General features: G+C 41.6%; 1 protein-coding gene across 6 annotated transcripts in view; it reads right to left on the reverse strand.

Annotated features, from left to right (window-relative positions):
• The window catches only part of ZNRF3 (zinc and ring finger 3), a 73,030-nt gene that overhangs the window by 19,471 nt on the left and 27,333 nt on the right, over positions 1-26,226 (reverse strand). For 3 of the 6 annotated variants that reach the window (XM_031592385.2, XM_090120892.1, XM_031592386.2), the window contains exon 2: positions 9,807-9,932. In XM_031592385.2, coding sequence (XP_031448245.2) covers positions 9,807-9,932 — 126 coding nt within the window. Of the gene's footprint in view, positions 1-9,806; positions 9,933-10,618; positions 12,666-12,701; positions 12,778-12,937; positions 12,990-14,251; positions 14,271-26,226 lie in introns of those variants that run through there. The other 3 variants (XM_090120890.1, XM_090120893.1, XM_090120891.1) reach the window with 3 other exon arrangements.

The raw sequence follows: 26,226 nt of genomic DNA on the forward strand, positions 1-26,226 counted from the left end.
CTTTGGAGGTGCCTTCCATCCTCTTTTCCCCAAATCCTGCCTTCTGCTACTGCAGTCCAAGTGCAGGCCAACTCTCCTTGCAATGAGGAGACGTCAGTTGCAGAAAGAAGGGCGAGCACTGGAAGAGAGCATTGGAGGAGCAGAAGGTCTTGAACTATGTAACAGTGGCTCAGCAAGAAGCATTCATGACAACTAACCAATTAATGAATGGTCATTCAGAAGTCTCGTTACATTCTGTAACCCTTCAGGGCATGAGAATTCCTACAGACTAGCAACCTCCAGAATATAATAGTCACAAGATGTGTTCATTTTTGAAAATGTGGAGTAATATAAAATAACTTTTTCTTGTTATCTACAATGCAAAGACAGAGCAAAGTAAAACTAATTCAGTAAATCACAGCATCCTAGAACCACAGAACGGTTTCTTAGATGTTGTTAGATTTTGTAATACAGCCATTTAAGAACTTAAGTTTTTCTGAATGCCAGGTTATACCACCACCTAATAATCCAAATTTATCAAGATAAGCTCACGTAAATTTTGAAGACTATCAGACAAGTGTTTGTACAATCACATCAGCTTTCTGTTTCCCAAACTCACCTTCATATGCCCAGCATCTGCACAGGTCTCTAACTCACTTAAAGCTAGCATTCTGAGGGTTGAGTTATGGTTCTTGTGCTCCATCCCACGTTTTTGAAGATCAGAGTACTTGCATAACTACAGTCATGTGGATATAAGCTGTCAGATCTCACACTTGGGGCAGGCCCAACTCCCAGTCAGGTCACATCCAAGTGACTTGAATGCCACTTGAACACAACAAGGTCATGGAAGCAAAAATTATAAATGAATGATTCTTATACTGTTCACTGCTGTCTAGGAACAAAAACATTCGTTATCTCATTCACCTCTACAGCTTCTAGACTACTCCCCTCTGTTTTATTTGTTATCTTAACTGTCTGCCTATTTCACTTGATCTCTTCCTAATCACAGAGGCTGAAATGTGTTCTAATAGAATACCAATTTAAAATTAGAAATCAGAATGCACGCACAACAAAAGGAAAAAATGAGTATTACATCTCAAATTCAGAAGTGTTTTTTTCTTATCACAAAGTTTTTGAAATTCTTAATTCCTGCAAGAATTCCATCCACTCTCAGCCAATTCAATAAGGAAATTCAATCTTTCTGAGAAACATGCTTTAGAGCTTATGGTGGAAAGTTCTTAATGTAACGACTTGGAGTTGTGGTTCCTGACCCACAACCTTAGCTAAATATTTCAGTATCTTAGCTGAAACTTCAAACAGATTCAGCTCAGGTGAAATTACATCAAGAGTAGAGAACAGACCTGAAGCATTTGCTTGATGTAGCCTATCAAAGATGTGCTGACACATCTACAGCAACCAGAATATGAAAAGCTGAAGAGCTTTGTGCCATCAGTACCATGCTGCTATCCTCTAACAGGAAAGAGAGACAAGGTAGAATACAACTACAGCTCACCAGAAGAATTGTAAAGAAATGAAAGCAAACCTAAGTGCAAAAGACTATGAGTGATTAAGGTCAGTGTGGGTTATGCATCTGTCTTCAAAAGTAAGAATATAATAGGAATGGAAAAATGAGTGTTTTCTGCTTAGTGTCATTCTGCCTTATTTGGCCTCAATCTCAAGCAGCTGGCCTTCATCCATAGGCTGAGCTTTACCATAAACAAGGACATTTCAGAGATAACACAATCATCATGTGAGGTGGTGAAACAGTAGATCCAAGTCACAACAGAGAGAGAAGCAGTGCTCTTGTGTTATAGCTGCATAGAGTCTGTGCAAGTCTGGTCAGACAGATCTCATAGAAGCCAAGGTGAACTGTAAAAGTATTTTCACTTCCACATCTATTAGAATCAAAATGCTGCAGCATATTCCCCTGCAGCTTCTGTCACCTCGGTCAGGGAAGAGAATCTGCATCCACCAGTACAGAATAAGCATGCAACTCCCAGTACAGGGCTTCAGTGCCTGAAAGAACAAAGGCTTGTAAAACTCCCTTGGTGTCTAGCAGAATACTGCTGGTGCCTCAGTGAGATCTTCAAACTTGTGCCTTCTTCCTCAGAAAGAATCAGCCTGGGTAATAAGCTCAATAGCAGAAGGATGAATGGCCCACCCCAATACTCCAATTTACCTAGCAGCTTTCCATGGGTTGGCTACGAGAAGATGACACGGACTGTCTTTCAGATAGCGGTTCCTGGTTTAGGATTAGATTCATTTCAAGGTCCCATACTGTGGTGGGCCCTTGTTGTTAGTTTGTTACTTCTTTCAGAAAAAAAAAGGAATAAAAAAGGTAGAGGATTCTTATTACAAAGGGAAACTGGAAACTTCTCTCCACACAAGCAGCGACATGGCTGTATTGCTGAGGCCTCGGGGTAAGGATTAAAGAAAAACAAAATAGAAACCCTTCCATCTCTAATTAGGGTCTTCATTTGCCAAAGAGCCATTCCACAGCGGGAGGAATTACATTCAGGCTGTTGCTTGGATAACGTCTCCCAGCAGGTTGGCTCCTCAGAGCAGCCTACTCCAAGCCAACAATTTCTGGTTACTTGGAGGCAAGCAGCCTGCATATTGTTTTAACTGGCCTGGCTTTTGCAGCCAGTTTTGCTGAAAAACAATCTTCTATTCAAAATGCAGAGATAAAAGCTTCACTCGGTTTGAATTTGTCCCCAGTTTCTTTCTCCCTTTCTTTTTTTAAACATGGGAATTATAGGTTCTGGAGTTTGCATTATTTCTCTTGTAGACATCAGTGTTTTTCTCCCTCTGGCCACTTGATTCTTTGCCAGTGAAGGCTGCTGTCTGGAGTCCAGCCATTCATCAGCCCCTACCTCATCATTAACACTGTGGTGCTGGCGGTCACAGCCCATTGCTGGCGACAGGAAATCCTAACTTGCAAGAGGTTAACCACAGCCCATAAACAGCCAGGCAGGCTCATTAGTCCCTTACAGTCAGCTGAAGGGTCCGGACCCTCTGGGAGTTTCGACACCATTCATGGACTCAAGAGTCTATGCATTCCATGCCCATAGGAAAACAGCTCCACTTCCTCCTCCCTTAAAACATTTGCTACTTGGATCCTCTGGCTACGGTCTGTCCTTTTTTCCAATCCAAAGCCAACCAAGTCATTAGAGTACGTTGAGAAACGGAATGGCTGTGACGCATTGTCTGGGCTTACCAATTATAACACTGATAGGCCACAACTGAGACATAAATTCAGCAGAATATATACAAGCTTTTGATATTTTTAATAGATTTAGCCAGTTTCATAGCCTCTGTGAGCACATCTAAGGCAATAGCTATGCAGAAGTTGATAATATGTGCCTAGTTGTCTGAAGAACTCATTTCACAAATACACTCAATTCTGAACTCCATGAAATCACCCACCAGAACTGCAAATGGCTTCAGTGCTCCCTATGTTGACCAAAAAGCCCCTTTCACTCTTTTTGGAGTGTGCAGCATGAATTGATACTTGACCAGTAAGGAGTTGGTTCCTTAAACTTGTTATAAACATAAAATTGTCATGTCATTCAAACAGCCACCTCCATATAATATCTACCTGGCAATCATGGAGACATGTTCAGAGCAGAGAAATAGTTTCTGGAAAGTTATCACAGAGAAACAGGATGTGAAGCATGTTTTGTGATATCAACCTTTTCTCTTTCTTCTCTTTCAATCTTGCAAAAACTTCTGCAAAACATCTCTTCTTTATATATGCAATTTCTTTATTACCACTGCTTATTACATCTGTCCATCTTTTACTCTGAATATCGCAGTCCCTCTCGTGCAGCTCCGGTTACATTCCCCAGTTCTCCAATTTCTTACAAAGCCTCCTGTCTCTCATGCACTGAAATTAGGCACGTCACTCATCTATGAAGTCCTACAGAATTCCATCCCCTGCCTCTATGTCTGCTCCCTATTTTCTTCACTTTCTGACCCATTTATCCATTCTGCTTGCCAGCCTTTTGTGCTCATCTCTGCTCCAACATAGCTGCACCTGAATGATCATACACTTTTCTGCTTCAAGCTCTATTTCTGTAGTTCTTCCAATGCATGTGCAACTGCACATTACTCATCATTCCATAGGTAGATTCTGCATATAAACTAGCACAAAGCCTCTCTCAGTGTTAGAGAGGCTCACAAAGAATGAGCAAGTACTCAAGAGACTTAAAACATTTACATGTTATCATTATTTTTATGTTGTTCCTTAGACTTTTAGTCCTTACTCAGCCTGAATTTCCATTAATTTCACTGAGAGTTCTGACTGAGCAAAGACTCCAGTAACACATGTTGTTGCACAACAGCTGCTTCTTTAGCTGAAGATAAAAGCAGCTGTGTTTCAGTTGGTTGGAGAGGAGCAAGGGTGGTGGTGAGGACTGCTGAGGACTCAACTCTAAAACTGGACACTTATGTGAAGTAATCAATCCAACAATAGCAGACCTAAGGAGTGCCCAGAGGGGGAAAGCATCAGAGACAGCCTTTCTTCATGAATAGCTGTTGCTTTTCATAACAATGCAGCAAACATGAAAAGGAAGCTAGTAAAATAATGCAATAACAGATTGCTGGCTAATGGAAACAGCCACCACCTAGCACCAAAGACTGACAGATCTACTTCATAACTGCACGACCTGTCCCAGCCCTTGTTCACCCACGGCTCGGTGTGAGCCCCTCTTTGGCTTTGGCCCCATCTTCTTTCCCTCTACATCTTTCACCATACGATCCATACACAACACAAACCTTCCCACTGTCTCAAAAACTTCATTGTCTCACTTGACAGTTCTTACCCATCCTCAATTTTTTCCCTTCTTAAAACCACTGCTGAAAATAAAGGTGCAAACTAAGCACAGAAGAGAGAGGAGAAACATGAGAAACTTGTGAACTCGAGACTTCAGTTGTAGTGATGAGACTGCTGCTTCATGCCCAGTCCCCATTTTTGCTCCTACACGTTTCTCTGTGCTCTCTGCTGCCAAACACGCCTACATGCAATATTTTTTCCTTTTTCTTTCCAATTCAAATTCCTTTTTTAGTCTGTTAAAATAGACTCGGTGTTAAGAATGTGGGCTGTGGAGGATGGAAGGAAAGGCAAGGAGAGAGTAACAAACGCCCTGAGCTTTTGTCAAATGTGTTTTGCTTTAAAGTGATTTTTTTTCTTACTCAAAATAATCATTTGCCCCTATCGGGAAGGCTAAGATGATCACTTCTGTATCTGTCATTACAAAGATTCCAAATCTTCCTTAATAAAGATATTACCCTCTCTTCTGGCCTTATCTGTACAATTTTGTTAGAATGCCAGAGATCTTTAAGTCTAGATGCTGTTGAGGTCTCACCACACTGCTAGCACTGGAGAAGAAAGAATAATGTCAGAAGATGAATAACACCAAAATTACTTGCACAAATAACAGCATCACTTCAAATGCAATTACAGAAAACGTTTTGCCATTGTTTAAGATGGATTTTAACATTTCAGGTGTCCTGAGTATCATAAGCAGGTTGCTGCAAAAATAATGCCTCCTATTTATTTCCACAAAAACAATAAACACAAATAGTACAATAAAACTATTTGATAAAGCAAGTTGTCAGCTACAAAACACTACATTTTCAGCACATTATCTGTGTGCTTTCACCAGCAATGAACATAAGCCTGCATGTCTCACTTGTAAACATCTGCATGGCCGTCTTCCACACTGCTGTTTCTACAGGTGAAAGGTACCACTCACCTTTCACTGTGCTCATGTCCATGGCTGGTCTCTGTAGATATTCAGAAGTGTCAATGAACATCAATGGGAGCTCAAAATAACCAAGACTAAGTTTCTACTGAGGAACAACTTTCCTTAATCTGTAAATTGACGTGCAGTCAGACCAGCACTGCCATAAGAAAGCATATTTGCTGTAGTTTCCTTCCTACCTCCACTGGACTCTACCTTGCTAATACAAGCCTTCATGTAGCCACACAGACAAGCAAACAAATTGAAATAAAGGCTGGAAGGTCACCCATTCTAGTTGCTTCTCAGGTCAATCAAAACTTTACCTTACATTCGGAGACTCTATAGATTAAGATAGATGGGTAAAGAAACAGACTGACAAACAGAAGGCAGCAATGGTCCCCACATCATGGAATAGCCAGCACGGGGTGAGCTGCTTCGGAGGATGCAAGTTCTCCTGAAGTGACAGGATCTTCTAGTGCAGACACAGGGACCACCATGGGCAGCATGACTTCACTGGAGCTAATTACTGTGACCAATTAAAAATATCTGAACAAGCAAAGCCTGCGGAACTTTTATCAATATCTACAAATGTAGCATAATTTCAGATCTTGTTCTACATACGTTTCTGCAATTTAGTTGAATCCATTTATATAAGTTACCCACACTTGATATCCTAGTTTGATAAAATAAGAGCTGTTATTATACAGAAACAAAAAGCTTATCTAATCCCTGTAATTCTAATTTACATATACAACCGTATGCTTAATTTAGACTATGAATATCAAGATACAAGTTATTTTATTTAATTTGCCTTCATTTGCTGCAAATGAAAAGGATCAAAATCACTTTTTAAAGAAAGTGAAGATGCTGCTAATACTTTAGAAATGAGCATGATATAATTCAATGTTCTTTTTACATGAAAACTAAAAACAATTTGAGCCTTCCTTTTTTTCGGAAATGGATTTGTAGGAGAAAGTAACTTAGCAAGGAAAACTATTTATGAAGTATATGATAGAGTTACTCTATGCACTTAGAGCACAACCCACCCTATCCGAGAAGGGACTCATTCAGTTAAGATTCACTCAAGTCATAGCTCACACAACAGAAAAACAGGATGGAAAGAAATCAAACTGACTGCGCTTCTCAGGCTTGATTTTCTTCAACTAACAATTACTGCTGCAAAAAAGGACTGTTTTCAGAAGAACACTTCTTTAGAGGCATTTTGACAGGTTATAAGGAAGGACACGTATCAGCTGATTACTTGCTCATCCAGGTATGTTGATTTAATCAGCACACATTAGAGCATTTTTGACTCCCATAAAAATACCCATAAAAATACGACTTCCAGATGCATTGCAGAGTCTCCCCTTTCCCCCACGGCTTATACCAAAAGCTTCATTAAGGAACACCATTGCCAGGACAGGGAACTAAACAGGACTGCATTTCAACAAGACAAGCATGCAGGCTCCCATAGTGCAGGTGTGCTTGAGCTCACAGTGAGGTTTACAATATTCTTGGATAGAAGTATTGCATGAGTTAAATAGAAGCCAGGCAATTCATTTATGCACCTTCACAAAGTGAGAACAAAACTCCCCACAGGCCCATTTGCTGCAGTTCCTCAAGCCTTAGATCACTCTTTATTCAGAAACTAACTGACCAACGCAGCCCTGTGATTTCACATTTGATTACCATACAAGAATCTATAAATTTAAATTTACATATTGGACAAAAAAAGGTTAGGAGTCACAATTAGATGGTTTAATGCAGACTGAACTCATGAGGATTTTGGCCCCAACCTAAGGAGTGCATTTATAATCATGATGTGGCAAAACAAGATTCTGCTGATTGTTTGTGTCAATGTATTTGTAAACAACCCCTTCAAACAGAGATAAGAAGTGAATGGACACTGGGGGAACTGTTAGGAATTTCCTTCTATTACAGATTCCTTTGATCCGAAGAAAACAGGAAGCTGTAGTAGTGGGGACATCCTCTCTTTGTTAGCTTCTACTCAGATGCACATCCTCAATTACACATATCCTATTAATATAGAGGAGTCTCTTCAGAAGGCTCTGGAAGAGAAATAAGAAATGAAATCCCTCCCTGGGGACCTTCAAGCCTGCAGAAGAGGGAAGAAGTGCTGCTTTTAAGCAAGTCTACACTATTTTCTGAGCTTCTACGCTGTACTGAAACAAAAAAAAGCAGTGGCACTGCTAAGTTGTATTTCAGCACCTTCACAGAATGGCCGAGGTTGGAAGGGACCTCAAGGACCATGAATCTCCAACCCCCCGACGCATGCAAGGCCACCAACATCCCCATTTAATACTAGACAGGCTGCCCAGGGCCCCATCCAACCTGGCCTTGACCCAAAAGTAACAGGGAGGGGGAGACAAGAGGACTGCAGATCAGCCTACACAGGTAGCGTCACCCCAGCACAGTGGATGCAAACGCACAACAGGTAATTTGTAGGCAACAATGCTTTTCCCTTCCTCCAGAGTAAAGCTACGCTGCTGGAGCATGTGTGCAAGGCAGGCAGAGGGGAAGGAGTCCCATTGTGCTGTCTGCAGAGAAGACAGGAATTCTAGGAGGGGAAAGGTTCCCTTTGAAGCACATGGCACGAAGAGCTTCCCAGTGACCATGGCAACAGGCTCAGTGGGTTCCCAGCCTGAGAACCAGTTACTACAGCCATGCCTGAAAAACAAAAAGTCTAAAAGAAGGAAAGAGAGGGGGAGGTGGGGTTGGGGTGGGGGAGAGGGACTTGGAGCAGAATTAGCCTGGCAGAAACTGAGCGGCTCCCTGGTAGGCAAATCCAGCCAATAATGCTTGCTGGGTTCACGGGGTTTCCTTTTCATTTCCAATGCTTTCTTCTTCCTCTGTCACTCCCCTCCCAGCCCTATTCAGGAGCTCATGAGATCAGTAAAGCCCAGGCCTTTGCTTCGCCTGCACGCAGCATTGCCTCAAACAGGGCTGCACTGTGATCAAAGGCAGCGCTAAATCACGGCTGCCACACACACCTCTTCCCCCATCAGAGCCCAGTTTTCACAGGCACTCTAGCAGAAGATGATTTCCCCCCCAAAAAAAACCTCTTGTGCTTTCATTACAACACACACATCTGACAAAGAAGGATGAACAATTCAAAAATCTGTACGGAAATGGACACATTAAATTCTGTACGTTTACCGATCCCATTTAGCAGATGGATAAACTCAGGCAAAGCTTCTAAGAAACACAGGCCAGCATCTTACTAACAACCACCACAATTAAAGAAAATCAACAAGAGGAAATCTTTGTACCAGATTCGTGTGCCATGGAATTTAGCAGACAGCCTTCAAGTATTCTCTACATTCTTCTTCACAGTACTCCAAGCTTCCCAGAGGATCTTACATCAGTTTTTCTTTTGCTACTCAACATAAATTTATTATTTGCTCTCTTGTATACGCATGCATTTACCACACTAACACACACAATAACCTCTTCTATTACCATAAAACAAAGGACAATGATTTTCAAGGAATTTAGGTTCTGGAGGCCCAAAGATTCCAAAGGGGGAGTACAGATGAAAATTTGCATTTCTCTGATTGAGATACTAAGATTCATTTGTTAGTAGCAATACCTATCCTCAATTGCAGCAAGAAGTCTCCTGAAGGGTTGAGGATTCTCCTTCCCAAAAGGAAATTGAATTAGTATGCCTTCTGAGAAAACTGTATTTAAGAACAGTAAGCAGCTTTCACTTGAACTACTTTTGATAATATTTGATAATAAGCTTTATTTGATTGAGCCACCATCACACTGGCCATTCACTCTGCTCCTACTCAAACAGCACTACTGCTAGCTTTTGCAGGGCTTCATTAGATTCCTACACAGCACAAGAAGGGCCACGTGCTCATTTTGCCATCACCACCTCCTAACTGAGAGAGGACATTCTTTCCCTGAGGCACCAAGTGCAAAAACAGGCAAAATGGGAATACTTCATGCACTACTAGAGGTCTCATTTAATTCCATGGCAATTTTTCTCAGAAAGAAACTTCCAAAGAACAGTTAAAAACAGTATTTACCCCCAAACTATTCAATCCATATAGCCCTTACCTTTCCTAAAACAGTGAGGCATGGCTTTGGTTCCAGCTCAGGCTGTTCCAGCTTCACCACTCCTACCCAGCCATATTCGTACAGGTCTTCCTCATCATTGCTATTACACAGTCCGAGTGGATGCATCTGAAATCAGTAAGAAGCCATCAGAAAAACAGTGTAAATCAGAGAACATGCAGATTGCTTTTGAATACCTTAGTTTATAACAAATATTTATTAAAGTACACCAGAAAGACCAAAATACAAGGCTGCAATTATGAAGAATTCCATGTTTCTGAAGCATGCTACCAGTTCAAAATCTTGGAATGTCTGTGAGGTCACTGCCACCTTGCTTATGAAAAATCATTTAATGCCTACAATTAAAAGTAACCATAAATCCTCATCTAAAATATAAAATAATTGAAGGTTCCACTTCAGCTTTTCCTTGCAAACTGACAAAAAAAATCTGTTTTGCAGAACCACTCATAAAAGCTTCACAAGACAGAACTGGTGTTTGAAATGCATTAGCTTTCTTGCTTTGATAGTTGCACAATACCAACTGTCACCCTTTGGAACACGTCTATCACAGTTCAAAATAAGATGAGAAGCTTCCTAACTATTTTGGAATAGTCACTATTTTTTCCTGAACCGTAATGAGAGAGGCATCATGAAGTGATGAAATTCAGTCTCCTTTTTGGCATTTATGTTGCCTGGTGTAGGAAACAAGGAATACTTCAGATACTCTCTTCCTCCTCCCCTCAACTCTAAGTAGCTCTTCTAGTTCTATTATGACAAGGAGCTAATTATGCACCAATACTGTAAACTTATTTTACCTGTTCTAAGTTTGATGTGCTTTACTAGCATAACTTTGTGCATGAACCAGGCTATGGAACAAGACTTCCCATGCTGTTTCACACGTTCCCTGTGTTCTGCCATCTCTTCTGTTTCACCAGCTTGTCCTTCCCACGTGCATCTCTCACCTTGCAAGCGACTCAATGCAAGAACAGCTTGCGGAGCCCCAACTTTGTGAATAACTCAAGCAATTACTACGAAATAGGGGAAACACAGTGGTAGCACAACGCAGAGGTTTTCCTACCACTCATTTTTCAGGATTCATTCCCAGTTCATCTGCAGTCAGAGAAAAAACAAGTCTCAGCAATACTCGGCAGAGAGAGCAGAATCCTCCATCCGACTCCCAGCTCATCCTACCTCTGTTTTTTGTTCTGAGCTGCTATGAGCTGTCTGCACTCTCACACAGATGAGTTCAACTCATTCCGTGCAGAGTTTGAGACAGGAACTTTAAAGTCAGTACCTGATGGAGCAATTGCTCTGTGCTGACAAAAAGCAAGGAAAGAATCAGATAGTGGAAGAACTCTCTCCAAAATTGCCATGGCAATATTCCAACGTAACCAAGTCCCAAAGGAGCCCGTGGGAATCTTTAAAGTCAACAGAAAACTTTAATCCATATTAAAGTCTAATGAAACAGAACTGCTCCTGTATCAGTCACGCTCTGAAACCGTAACCCAGAACCTAACCCTAACCCAGAGGTTCTTAGTTTAACATCCTTGAAATGCACTTTGGCACTTTCCATGTGTCTGAAAGGGCAGAAGCAAAAGCACTCCTCAGAGGTGCTCTTCTCCAAGGTTACGGTATCTGTATACATTGCTGGGGGTTTAAAATAACTTCAAAAAGGGCCGCACCAATTTTAAGTGGGTTACTGTTACAGAGCAGACAAACAGCAAACTGACAGCAAAGGAGGAACATTTTATGCTGTAACTCAATCACCTCAAAGCAGCCTTGATGATTACAGGACAGCTTTCACCCTTTGTCCTCTTCTCCCCCCCCCGAGTGCCAGGGTGAAACATTATAGTGTTACAAACCTCCTTAAGAACAGCTCCAAATCTTTCCACGTTCTGCCATGAGATTACAACGACTGGCCTTTCTTGGCCATACAAAAATACTGTCTCTACCCACTTCAGTCCAGAAATCATCCTGGAGGAAGGACAAGAACTGAAAGTTCCTTCTACAGCCACTTTTCTCTAGAACACTCCTTCCATAACAGCTTCCAAGCTATAAGCAGACCTTCAGATTGTAGTCACAAAATGCACTCTACAGTTACACCTCTGAAAGCCAGGACAAGTCCAAGGAGGTTAAAAGAGCCTCATCTCCACCTCTCGCAAAGCCTGGGCTTCCTTCCCTTTTAAAAGGGAAAATAACAATACTGCATGACATCTCTTCTCCAACACAAACACCCCAAACTCCTGAGAACGGGCTTCTTATCTAGAGGAAAAAAAACACAGATTGCACATAATTCCAAGGACAGGGAAATATGTGCAGTGCAGAGCAGGAGTCCTCTGAGGGCTCTCTCAATAGCCAGGAATTTGCAATGCCAGCCAATTGCTCAGGTACCCAGCCTTGTGTGTTTCAGCCTCACACACAGCTTTACCTCTGAGATGTCACAGCCACCAATTCTTTATAATTGTAGACTTCATTAAATAGAAGAAGTAGTTTCTTCCAACCATGATATAAATACTAAAAATGCAGTTTGGGAGGGGAAGGTCAAGGCATAGTAACTGAAGCAGTCATCAGCAATCTAATGTTTAAAGCACTCAGGTTAGCTACATGGTTAGAAGCCTGAGCAAAGAGCATAACTATCCAGAACAAGTTCTGTTTCCTTGTACTCTTCTGCAGCAAGAGGCATGCCCAGAAGAAACAAACACTGGAACTAACCAATGATGATGAATGGCAGAAAAAAAATAGGGAGCAATCTGAGACACAACGAGGTAACAACCAACCTGTTGGCTCCTGAAGCCCTATTTCCATACACCAAGAGCAGAGCTGTGCCACAATGGAGACTGCCCCATTTGATCCCCACCTCCAAGAAGCCGTGATCCAGCAGAAGCTGAAGAAGCTCACCTTCCTGGATGACATGACACAAAGCTAGAGTCCATAAAATCATTTGAGTTGGAAGGGATCATCTAGTCCAACTCTCCTGCAATGAGCAAAGACAACTCCATCAGGCGCTCAGAGCCCCATCCAGTCTGTCAGTGTCTCCAGGGATGGGGCATCCACCACCTCTGGGCAACCTGCCCACCCCTAAAGGAATACAAGATCTCCAAGAGGCACTCATCTCTTTCTGATTTACCACTCACCACATTCACTGTCTCCACGGTTCTGCAGGATAGAACTGCAGGCTTCTTTCTCCTGTTGCATGAAAAAAAACATTGATTGGCAACTTACAAAATCAGGAAGGTTGGCCACTCTGACAGCATAACTTTGCAAGCCCCCTACTTTCCAGTCAGAAGAAAAAATGAAGACAGGCTATCCACCCATTCAGAAGAGATACTTCAACAGGTATACATTGTCCAGAAACTAAGAAAAAATTTGGAAAGAGTTCTCTCACCCCACCAGATCAAAGATACCTGAGATGCTGCACACATTCAGAAGGCTTGGCAGAGTCCTGTGTGCTTACAGCAGCCTTAAACAAAACATGGATGAGAATTATAGCTAGTATTGGCTGATGTATGTGTGTCATGCAGAAGGTATCAAGCACTAAGACTGAAGTCCAGAAACTGAATTTTGGAATATGCAGTAAAAAGCAACTAGAAACAACAGCATGTGTAACTAAAGGAGCTGTCTGTCTGAAAGGTTGCACAAGACTTAAAACTGAATGAGGAATATGAAGCTGGGCTGCAGAAAAAACACTGAGAATGAGGTCTCTCTCAGCTCAGTACCAAGATTTTCTAGCAAATTTGACTTCTACACAGCATTTACTGGTCACTGTATTGCATTCCAAAATGCCTTAATGAACACCAGTCTCTGCTTTTTGAGACTTGTTCAAAGAGCTTGGTTTCTGAGGAAGTTTCTGAAGTCCCCTTGTGCAAGAGTGTAAAAAACAAAATCCCAGAAATGTTTGTCAATAAAAAAGAAAGAAATGAAGCAGGAACTCATCTTCTCAGGACAGAACTGGGGCCATCCATACAGCTGTATTCACCCTGAGGGGAAGAGAGTTTCAAATTCTTGTCCAGATCCATTAACTGTGCTCACTTCAAACATTAGTTTACTCAAACTATAGCAAGGTTGTGTTATGAACTAATGACCTGCTTAATAGATGAAAGCTGTGTTTGTTTGCTAGCCAGAACAAACAGCTGTCAAAAAAAGAACCCTCCATCAGCATGGCAGTGATGGCTGCTACTGCCATTTCAGTTCTGTTTGTCCACAGACAGCGAGCATATAGACTCCATAGTACAGTCCAACCCAGGCACAGAGTTGCTCCAACCTTGTACATCCTAACAGTACATGGAAGATTGAAGCAGGGAGAACAGTGAAACGTATAAACCACCACACACTGGCAAAATAATTGTGCACATAAGAAACCTCAAATCCAAATGCAAAATCTAGTATAAGCAGTAAGCAAAACTAATAGGGTGCCTCCGGCACTGTGTGGGCAAATAGAGAGGACTCACTAGGCTACAAACTCCCAAGCATTCTGTTGCATCACAGTGGAATCTCACCAGAATAATTAACAAAACAAATTACATTACGCCGTCAGTACTCCTTCAGTCGTTTATCAGGAAAGGACAACTGACATTGTCAAAAACATTGCCTTGTTCAATTAAAAACACGTGGCTGAACTATTCCAGACTATTTGCTCCAGCAAATCTTGAAGACTTGCAGGACCAACACAGCCCTGTGTAACCACAAACACATTGAGGGAACCCATATTAAAGTACTCAGAGCCAGCATTTTTAATCAAGTAGCATGATGAAGTTAATGTTAGATAGTACAGTTTACACACTGATCTTCTCATGGCCAGATCCTGGAAGCATCTTTGTCCTCAACCCCCAGTACAATTAGTTTCCTCCTCCTCTGGTTTCTCGTGTTTCAGCAACTCCTCTCATCTTCTGATTGCTCTCATCTGCTCATATTACTCATTTTTTAATGCATATTATTTAAACTTCCACTCAAACCATATCCTCCATCAACCTCAACCTGATCAAGGATAAACTACTAGTGGCCTGATCTACTAATACCTGATCACCTTCTTTAAATCTGTCTTTAGCTCACCTGCTAGGAGAGGATACTTGGTTTGTTGGTTTCCCCATTTCAAATCTCTTTTTTGCCTAACATTTTCACAACGCCTCAAAAAAAAAAAGAAAACTGCTGTTCTGTCTGTTTCTGTAGAGAATGCACTTAATACTTCTACTCACTAACTCCCATTTTACCTATTGCAACTGTCTTCTCTTTGAAGGTGCCAAACCCTACAGTAACTCCTGTTTCACATTTTTAGACTTATCCTTACAGTCCATCACTCTGAGTAATCAACTTCCACTCAGGAATTTCTTTGCATAAAATTCTGTCCATCTTCACATCACAATCAATTACATTTCATTTACATTTCATATTGAGACTAATACCTAAAAGCAAAGGAAGCTTCCCCCCACCTCACCACCAACTCACACTACAAGTAAGGATCCCAGAGAGCCTAAACAAAGAAAAAGAGAGAAAGGATACACTCACACCATGCAAAGATAATGGATGACTGCAACCCAAGGCTGCAAGTCCACATTGTACACCATGACAGCGAATGCTTATTGGCTGGTGTGGTAGGACAGTCACATTTCCACACACCACGATGATCCCAACACATTGCTTTGGGACCTGTGTTCTCCCCCCAGAAAAAGCAAACTAGCATGTTTATGCCTTACACAGTTCCAGGAATCTGCACACAGAGTATGTTGTTGCTGTAAGCAGGTTTTGTGATTTCAGTTCCACTGCAAACACCACAGTATGAACAGACCCCAACTCTGCACCTGCCTTGCAAAGACATCGGTGCTAAGGAATAAACCAAGACTGAATAATGTGACCTGGACAGTTTGAAAGTCTTCACTAATACGCCTTCTGAGAATCAGCACTACCTTTCCAAATAGACCTGCTGATGTCTCCTCCTGTGCTTAATTCTCATACAGCAAATCAAGGTGTTTCATCTTCTGACAAACAACAAGGGAAGTGATACAAAGCATAGTACATTCTTCCTTCATTTCCACTTCAGCATTCAGGGAGCTTCCCACCCAGGTAACCATCTCTATTCTTTTAAGGCTCTTTCACCTCTGATGTAGCAGTATACTTTACGATGCAAAACTAAAGTATTTTCCCTCTTAAAAAAAAAAAAATACATTTAGTAACTCACATATAATGAATTCTCATAGTTTTGCAACAGTAATCAGAAATGACACTTCTGCAGGGATTGGGTGAGGGCCGACATGACTTTCAGCACACACCTCCCATCCTCCAGGCAGCTACCATCCCTCCAAGCAGAGGCAGAGAATTTACTCCGAGTGAGAATTTACCAGGACAAGAAAGGGCAGAAGTGAGAAAAGACTTTAGAACGGCTCACAGATGCACGCTGGGAGAAGAGAAGACTGAAAGATACCTTTGTAGAGGTGAAGCTGGAACAACTCCAAGACCACTTTGATCCGCAAAAGAACACAGAACAGCCCTGGGGACATACCCCTGACCTAAAGGCTGCAGAAGAGGATTTGAAAAGACACAGCACGTCGTTGTTTGTGTGCTCGTACGAAAATCAGTGCTATGCTCAAGGTGCAAATCATATGTCAACCTGGTAGCACCTCTTTGAAAATCGTGTACTTAAGGTACAGAGCCAACACCAAAGCTAAGACACGGGCTACACTGACAGCATGAAAGAAGGTGGGGAGCTTGTTTTAAAAGAAAACAAAGAATTGTCTAGAGCTGCACTGTAACAGGTTCTCCAGTGAGCAGAAGATTTCCTAGCACACGAATGCACTGGGTAACAGGAAACTGAGACCTTGCTAAAAGGTCTGTATGGACTATATGTAAGTACTCCCTGAAATACTCACTGAAAGCTACAAGTTAGAGGCGCTTTTCAATGAAAACCAACCTTGCAGCTTTTCCTCATTCTTTACCAGCATCACTGGACTATTGAGGCTCACATTCATCCTCACCTCAACCTACGCATGGAAGCCATTTGTTTATTCTGTTTTAAAACTAAAGAAGTTATATGGAGAGTAAGACTACTTGAATAGAAGATCAGGAAGGAGCCGAGTAGAGAAGGCTTAACATTTAAAAGACTCTGGACTCCTATCTTGTAAATATCTTATTTCCTTGGTTAGCTCAATTTAGACAAGCTGGAAAGTTGAGCTCTGCAAATACCAACTTTAGTGCCAGTCCCAAGTATCAAACTTCATACAAGGAACTACTAGAAATCCCTCCCTTTGTCATTCTCTCACATGCAAGAAAGAGAATCCTCATCCCCTGCACTATCCCTGCTGGGGTAGCATAGGGACAACATGGCAGAACAGATAACACCCTCCTGTTCAGCAAGGTAGAAAACAAGGTACACTGCCTTTTAAAAAATGGTGGGTAAGCATCTCCCCATCCTATCTTCTCACAGAGTCCCATAGAAACACCTGAAAAACGCTGAAACACCTCAGCTGCAGACATTTTCCTTTGAATTGTATAAGAGGAAGCCAAGGGTGTGTGGGCTAGGGGCCAGAATATGACAAAGACTGAGGAATCTTCTCACTTTGAAGTCTAAAGAGCTCACAGGACACCAGAGAGTAAGGCTAAATGAGAATACATAAACAAAAAGTCAGGCCCAAGGAGGATCCAGGGTGTTTCTGGGTCACAGACCTGTTTCACTTTAGACATCTGCTCTGCCTGGTTTCCCAACTGAAATCCAGACCACAGTACAACAAGTCTGCATATTTGCTCTTCACCACTACAGAACTCCAACAGACACCGAACAAAAAATATCACGGACAAACTAGAAAGGCAGCAATAAAAGTGAGTAATTGTTTTATATGTGGGAAAAAAATTACTAGCGATTTCAAATACCTGCAGTAAAAAGGCAAATTCAAAGAGGTATTCTGCATAAACCTCTATAATTGAGCAGAACTATTGAGACTCGAATTCCCTACTGCTTTAGGATCTGAAACAACAGATATACTAATATAACATAGCTTTCCCACCTGAAGCATGCTTGGCACAGGCTCAGCTCACTCCACATGGGTTCACATTCCTTCACCAGACAGGCTTTTGAAATAATATGTATGAGGTTTTGCAGTGAAGGCAAAAGAAAAAAGCAAACCTGAATGAGAAGTCTATCATCAGGGAAATGCAAATTCTACTCCAAGTGTTCCCTCAGAGAAGGTGCATGTCAACTAAGAACTGGAAAATAGAAAGTAGTGAGCCTTCTTTCTAGCTTCCCCTGGGTGCACAGAAACTGGAAAATGGATGGAATAAAGAAGTTAAATGAAAACCACAGAGGGGGAAAAGGGGGCAAACCCCCAAAGATGGAAATAGAAAAATATTGTTCAAACATGCAGACTTTCCTACAGAAATCTCAAAGTCCAGCTGACACAAGATGCCAAGGATAATATATATGTTAATAGCAAGAAGCAGGAGCAACACGTAGATCTGCTACCGAATGGGGTTGGCACAAAGCAGTAACAAAGCAAAAAACAAATAGGCTTAGCTGTCACTGCAACATGATTCTCTATCACCTTTCAGGTATCACTGAGACCAGGGAATGCCCTGATGACTGGAAAAGCATGAATGCTGCACTTATCTGCAGAAAGGAAAAAAGGAAGATACAAGCAGCTACAAAGCACTCAGTCTCGCTTCAGTGCCTGAGAAAATTATGGAACAGATCCTTATGGAAGGTACTTGTGGGTACATGATGGATAAGGTGGTGAGTAAAAAAGCCTGGTTTATCTTTGGCAAATCCAAGCAATCTCAATACAATAAATCAACTTGAACCAGGGATAAGAAATCTGCGTATGCAATCTACCTTGATTTTAGCAAATTGGTTTACATTGGTCTCCTTCAACATCCTAGTTGACAAGCTGCTAAGGTATGGACTAGGCAGGTGGGCCAAAAGATAGTGGATAACAAGTTAAATTGGCTCAAAGGTGGCTAATGGTTTAAGTTGAAGGGGCTACTCAAAGCTGGAGCTCCTTAGGAGTCACTACTAGGTCTGGTAGTGCTCAGTACCCTCCATCAACAACAGTTGAGGCAGCATCTGGAGCAAAGATAATGAGGGTGCATCCCTGCATGTTTATCTGCTGGCCATATACAATTGTGATCATTCCACTCTATTTGGCACTTTTTAGATGACCATGGAATGTATGTCCAGTTTTGGTTGGAGAAGGTCCATTGAAAGGTGATCAAGATGATAATGGGTTGGAGAACTTGACGCAGTAAAAGAGTTGAAGGAATTCCATTCTTCATATTAGAGAAGGGTCAGGAAGTTCTGCCTTGCAGGTAGCAGTAGAGATGATAGAAGTAATCTTTTCACCAGGGCACATGATGACCAGACAAGAGGCAACAGGCACAAAAATGCTTCAGGGAAAATTATCTTTGGATGAAAACAATTCTTCAGTGTAAGAACAAGTAAACATTGGAACAGGCTGTCCAGAGAATTGGTGAAGTATTCCTTACCAGAAACATTCAAGATCCAGCTTGACAAGGCCCTGGATAACCTAGGCTAAAGACGTGCTTTCAATGGAAAGCTGAATCAGACTAAGTCTTTGAACATAGCCTCTTTAAAATCATACTTCAGTTCTACTCTCTGTCCTTCAAATTAAGGTAAAAACCATTTGCAAAAGCTACAGACTTGCTTTTCTGTGACTTCAGCAAGCTTCTGTCTGATACCTGAAACAATTCAACATACATATCCCACTAGACAAACGGATAAGCTTCCCATTACATAAGTTTGATTGTATTAAAGTGATTTACTATTCCACCAGACTAAACAAAGAACTACATATAGAAAGAAAACTCGGTGCATAGTTTCCAATTCTCCTCAAATCTTCAATTCCAATTTACTGGCAACAAGAACAAGTACATAAAGAATCATAAAAGCGACAGGGTGGGTGAGTATGAAAGTTTTAAATACTAAATTCAGCTTCAACATAATTAAATCACAAATGGAGGGAAAAATAGAGAATCTTGAAGAACTGAACTGCCACTATTTGGCATCTACAACTTCTTCACAGCTAGCCAGTGGTAGCTATTTTCAGACCACATACTGAACTGCTAACTAATTGTGCAAATCTCTATAGCTTCTTACATGTACTGCAAGTAGAGAAGGTTGGTTTATTCACACTGTTGATAGACACAGCCTTTTTAACAAGGTGGAAGCCAGAAGCACTTCTCCATCCTCTGCTCACAAATCTTAGCTGTACAGAAGAACATTCAGCCTCCAGCAGAAGTTAAAAATTTAGCTGGTAAAACTCTTTTTTGCTTTCAGATGCTTTTTTTCTTTTCTTTTTTTTTTTGAGGAAGAATACCCTGCCAAAACCCAAATCACCACAAAATGTAACATTATAGGACCTGAACATTCCAGCAGTGCGTTTTTCTTGGCTATCAGTTGTGACCATGTGGTTCGACCCAGCGGTTAGCATTGAGCCCACAAGTGGGTTCCACCAAACTTTCTCTATAGCAGAGCATCAAGCATTCCTGAAATCCTCTCACAGTCCACTTTACTCCAGGAAGTACGCCAAGAGAGATGATGAGAAATCCAGTCTATGCTGTAATTAAATGTTAAAACAGAGAAACACAGTTGAAAGCATCCACCATGCACAACAGCTCAGTAAAATGCTACAACACAGACAGGCCAGTATTATATATACAGCCCATCAGATCTTGTGATGTAAACCTTGAGCAGCAGCCAAAATAATTAGGGACCAAGCCACCAGCACTGACCTAATTGGTCAGCATGCTTATCACCTGAACCTAGAAAGCAGCACCATACCTTTGACACCAGGACACCAAACCTGTGACTAACAGACCATGCAAAGCATATGGGAGCAACTCACCTGCTCAACTGCTCAGCTTTGAATTCCTTAGGAGAGGAAGAAAACTGCCAGCAAAAAGACATACCTAGCAGTAGCAGCATGCTCTCAGACTTCATCCTGCCAGGGTCGCTCCATGTCAGAGAGATGCAACAGACAGACACAGCCCATGCACACTAACAGATATGTAATTGCAGCACATATGCATTAGATTTACTGCAGAGGCAGAGATCAAGTGTAGCTGAGCAATTTACTGCAACAAAGCAGCTGGACACTTTGCAAGGGAAGCTTACAGACTGTTCTAGCAGAAACTTGGACTTGCATCTCTTCTTGGAATCACGCATTTGAGACCCTCTGAAGGAATGCAAATGTGAGATAAATTTGAGGGTAGATTTCTTCTCTCAAGAACTTAAGCGTTTTAATTACACCACATTTTCCTACAACAGTAGCGACAGAGCTAACAGCACAAAGTCATGATTATAGTATAGTTTTCCCCCTTTAAATGGGCAGAAAGATGCTGGCAAAAGATGCAGGCATAATACCACTGAAGATGGAAAAAGTAAAATCAGAAGTAAAACAGTATATTCACAGATCATTTTGGCAAGAGAATGCTGCCAGTAGGTACAAAGTAAAATACGAATTCTGGAACTACGCAGAAAACAGCAATCCTCAAAAAATAAACTGATGGCCAGAACTTTAAACAGAGTCATAATTGGCTGGGAAAAAGCAGTGGTTCATGAGATGTAAGGTAATCCATTTGTTCCACAGCACTCAGTGGAGACCCAAAACTGCCAGTATCAGATTAGTGTCATTTAATCACTTACATTTAAGTTAAAGGCCTCATATGAAGCTTCAAATATTTCGTAAGCAAGTTTTCTCACAGAAATGGAGTAGTATGAAGAGATCCAGACTAACACTGCACAACTGAATGGGGGCTGTTCAATCCTAGAGATTGTTCTGTGCCTGGAAAGGATGAATGTCACTCTACAGCAGAAAAGTAACAAAACAGTTCCTCAGAACTCTTCGTATGAAGACTCCTAAAAGAAATTTCCAGACATGCGAATAAGGCAGGTTAATGCATATTTATGGAATATATACAATTTGATCTAAAGAAGCTAAGAGTTTATTTAGAAGCTAATGGTTTTATTCAGGAGAGACTTTCAGCTCACGTATGGACTGGAAGAGTAACTAGACCAAAAGCTTGTGCTGTTTCACTAGTTGATAACTGCACAGTTATTTCAGGCTGCACAAGACTCACTTTTCTTCTCCTTCCTTTTCTAGTCTGTTGTGTGACCGGAGAAGCTAAAGATAGAGATGAGTGGTCATGAAGTCCTGTCTTCTCTACAGCAAGCCTGCTGGTTAGTTTCATCATGCTCCAGTAAAAAAGGTTAAATTCCAACATTAATTAGCTATTCACCACTATTCCTACTCCCTCCCCAGAAACAAAATCCTTCTGCATATCAGTCCATTTCCCAGTCAAAGCACTTGGAAGACTTAGCAAGCATCAGTTTTGCTTGGTTTTCTACACACTCACAGACACACTGCTGCCTATTACCCAAAGCCCAGGTGCACCTGCATTACTCACACCAGCAGCTCCTAGAACATAAAGAACAAGGTTCAAGTCTGCACAGCCTACTTTTGTTTAGGTTGCAAAAGAATAAGCAAATTACATGAAGGTAGTAGGCTCAGAAAAGGCACAATGTTTAGATTTTGAGAAGCAGCAGAGGAAATGCAACCATCCCTGCATTTATCTCATTAAGTCTCATGTCCAGGGAATAATCTGTTACCTTTATTAGTTTACATCTTTGATTACTACTCCTAATTGAGGTTAAAAGAAGGCTGGGTTTCCTGAAGAGATGACAGTACCAGGGCATCCAGTTAAGAAGCATTCCAGGTAAGGATGAACTAGTTACATGTAGAGATCAAAGACACTCCTCCAACATCCTGCCCTGATTTTAGGTGCTGTGCTGCACTCAGGCACACACACATGCTGCATTCACAGGCACACCCAGTTATTTACGGGACATTTTGCAGAGAACATGAAGAGATGTACATCATTCCTGACTTTATTCATCAACATCCGATGGCAGGTGTCAACCACCATTTTATTCTCTGTGCCCAGAAACCTCAGATTGAGGGCTGATAAAGGTAAGTTAAAATGATCTGATCACAGAGAAAACACATGAGAAAGAAGATGGTAAATTGTGTAGAAGTAAACAGTTCCAGTGCTCTGTGCTAGGACAACTCACTTGTTAACATTTCCCCATGAAACTGGACACACATGCTTCGTTCAATCTGTGATACTACTTAGCCCTGCTTCCACTCCAATAAAGGATTTAGTTAGTATTTAGCAACGTTCAGTTGTTTGGACTTCCAGAAGTTGACACACAGCCTGTGCAAAATGCAGCATAACCACAGGGCTCTGGTCTCTTTCCATTTTGGACCATAATCTTTATTAACAAGGTGATATATTTGCATTGTCACAGAAAGAACGTGTTTCAATGGGGCCGGAGGGAGAGAAGAGCACAGAACATGTAAAGCAGCCTTTGTGTCCACAATTAAGAACAATTGTCCTCAAGAAAAAATGGGGTGTGAGAGGAAAGGAGCTAATAGGAATAGATTCTTACAAGAATGCACTATCCTCATCACAAAACTAATAGAACTCCTTTTGTCTTATACACAAATACCAAGCAGGATCCATGCGTTTCTGCCAGAGGCTGCTCTCTGTATGCATGGCAACATTTTAGCCAAATACAGAGGTAGAAGCCAAAGAGGAAAAAAAGAGATGAGAATGCAGGAAGAAAAGAGGCTTAAAACGCACAACACTCCATCCCATCCCCCACCCCTCATGCCAACCTCTCATCTATAATCCAACACATGACAGACAACAGGCAAACAGCAAGAGGTCATCTTCAAAGGGCTGGTTGCCAAGGGAGGCCAGTGGAAAGAGTGCAGGCATGTCCCCATCAAAGTCCAGCAGCTGCTAAAGAGACACAGAGGTGCAGCTTCCCCTGGGGCTGCAATGAAATTCAGAGATGGAGGACAGCACTGGAGCTGCTCTAGCTAGAAGTATCAAATGGTAGCTTTGCACTTTGCAACAGGGAAAGCACAAAAGAGAAAGAGCAGAGATGTTTGCATCCTTCTATCCACCCTGTTTTGCATTTCAGATAGTTGAAATGCTGTTCAGACTCATCAGGATACATCCTGATGAATAACAGCAGAAGGAAGCAGCAGCAGGTGGATGACAACAACACATAGGATAGACTTTCTGTTCTATTCAAAATTAAGACTTTGGTTCACCGATTAGAAGTGGAACAGGGAGAAGGTACAAAGGATGTATAACCAGCTGCAGTTTCATTACGTCTCACAGAAAATGAGAACATACCTTCAGATTGAGCTTGGGACAGCGTCCCACTGAAAACCATCTTCAAATATTAGCCAATGCATGTAGCATGTTGGATAAAAAATAATTCCATGGTATTTATCTTCCAATTCATTCCCAGAATCCTCCTTAAGACAGAGCAGGGAAGCAGATGACACTAAAGAACAGACACTTCTACAACACATTTGAGAGCAGCATGAAGTTCCAGCTGGCATCAACAGACAGTAGTTTGAGTGAAAATGCAAATGGCAGAGTTACGTGGTCTGAACAAACACTCTGGTGCCCAATACAAAAGTCAATGGAAATAAAAGTTTTAGTATTTAGTAAGTTCTTGATTACCACCTTGATCAAAGTCAGTCTGGAAGAACCACCCAGGAAGCAAGAGATATTAGACCTGCACTTCTGTTAGTCAGCATGGAGAAAGTTCTCAAAACCAAGAGACAACAGTTAATTCCCTACAGATGCACCCTCTTTGGTCAACACACAAATTAAACTTCGGATCACATCATTGTTTAAGTTGAAAAAGACCTGTTTATTGCAAATCCCATCAGCTCTCTGGGCACCCTGTGCCAGCGCCTCACTGCCCTCAGGGTAAAGACCTCCTCATATCCAGTTTGTCCTCCTTTAGTTTGAAACCATTGCATCTAGCTTTAAATACAGTCATTTAGTCAGATCCAATGCCATCATTGATACCAGCACAATCTCTCTGGCTTTCTGAAGTAGAGATGAAACAAAAGCATCTGTTGTAATTACCTGAGAGGATGCTCAGGTGTATGCAAAGGAATAGAATTGCCTTTGCTCCATGACAGACCTACTCACTGGATCTAATCCTAACAGAAGATGAAGGTAAATGGATTTCTGCTCCAGATACTTCCCTGTGAGACTACATTAAAAAAGCATTACTTTCTTCTCCTTAACTCCACCGTTCACAGCAGATGGAGAACAAGTCCCTGCACAGAAAGGACTGGAATACTTAGGGGGAAAAAAGGAAAAAAGTTGTGCCCAGTGTTATGGCACATAAACATGGGCCAAAGAGTTGTTCCAGATTAATAGTACTATTTTCCTATAAAAGAAAATACCTGCTGCACTGGCTTCTCCAATTCAGATAAAATAATGAATAACCGCACTGTTTTCAGAGTCTATTATATAAGAATTTAGAGAACATGGAGACCTTCTTTGTCACCACATGAGAAGCAGCATTTCAGTTTGCTGGAAGAAAAATGCCCTTCTAAGAACAGCCACCTGATGGCAGCCTGTGGCTTCAGTCCTATTGTTCCAAGTGGCAACTGGCAACCATTTTGAATGAGATTAGCTCTACGTTAAACCACCTCTGAAGAACGTTCTGTAGTAGGGAGCAAGAAAAGAACAGCTTATTTCAAAGTTATTTTAATGTAGCAAACTGCTGGAACAGTCACTGCAAACACTGCCATTTAACTGATCGTGAAACTTTTCTCTTTCAACCTCAATTTGATCCATTTTGTAGGGCAGACCAGGCTAGCTGCAATTTTCCTTCTTTCTCCACTTCTTGCTAGATTCCTTCTCCCAGTGACCATTAATGTGGGGACTAATCTCTCTTTCAGACTACCCCTTCATTTCCTCTCTTCCACAAAAACCTCTTTTTTTAAACTAACTCCTGGAGCGCTGGCATACAGCCCACTCTAACAAGTCCAGTAGAGCTTACTGGCTTATGTTTAGAGCTGTGTATCTACTGTTGGCACTTCTCACCACCGAAGTATGCCTCACTGAATGGGAAATCAATGGTGTAAACTCTACTCCAGTCATGCAGCACTGCGGGGTGAATGAGTCCTGTCTGTAGGATGTTTCCCTCACACATTACAAAAAACTGGACAGTATGCAGAGAATGAGGTAAGTTACTATGAGAAAAGAAGACACAGTGTTGTGATTAAAGGAGCTGAATGCTTCCCAAGAGACTGGATTGCTTCCTCTGCCACAGAGCTCCTATGCAAACTCAGGGAAGTTATAAAAGCAATGGTGGAGGGTGTGCTCAAATAGCCAGTCTCCCATCTCCAACAATGACCAACTGCATCAGTCCAGAGAAAAAAGGCAGGATAGATGCTTCTTAATTAAGGCTACCGATAACTAAAAGATTTCCAGAGGTAAGACCTCACCAAGATCACTGGGTTTAATGTGTTGGGTAAGCAACGCGTTTGTGTTCCGTAATTTTGCCTAATTCATTTTGAACGACGTATGCTTTTAGCTCCAA

This window comes from Phasianus colchicus, chromosome 18 (genome assembly GCF_987193195.1).
Source record: "Phasianus colchicus chromosome 18, bPhaCol1.hap1.1, whole genome shotgun sequence".
Taxonomy (NCBI): domain Eukaryota; kingdom Metazoa; phylum Chordata; class Aves; order Galliformes; family Phasianidae; genus Phasianus; species Phasianus colchicus.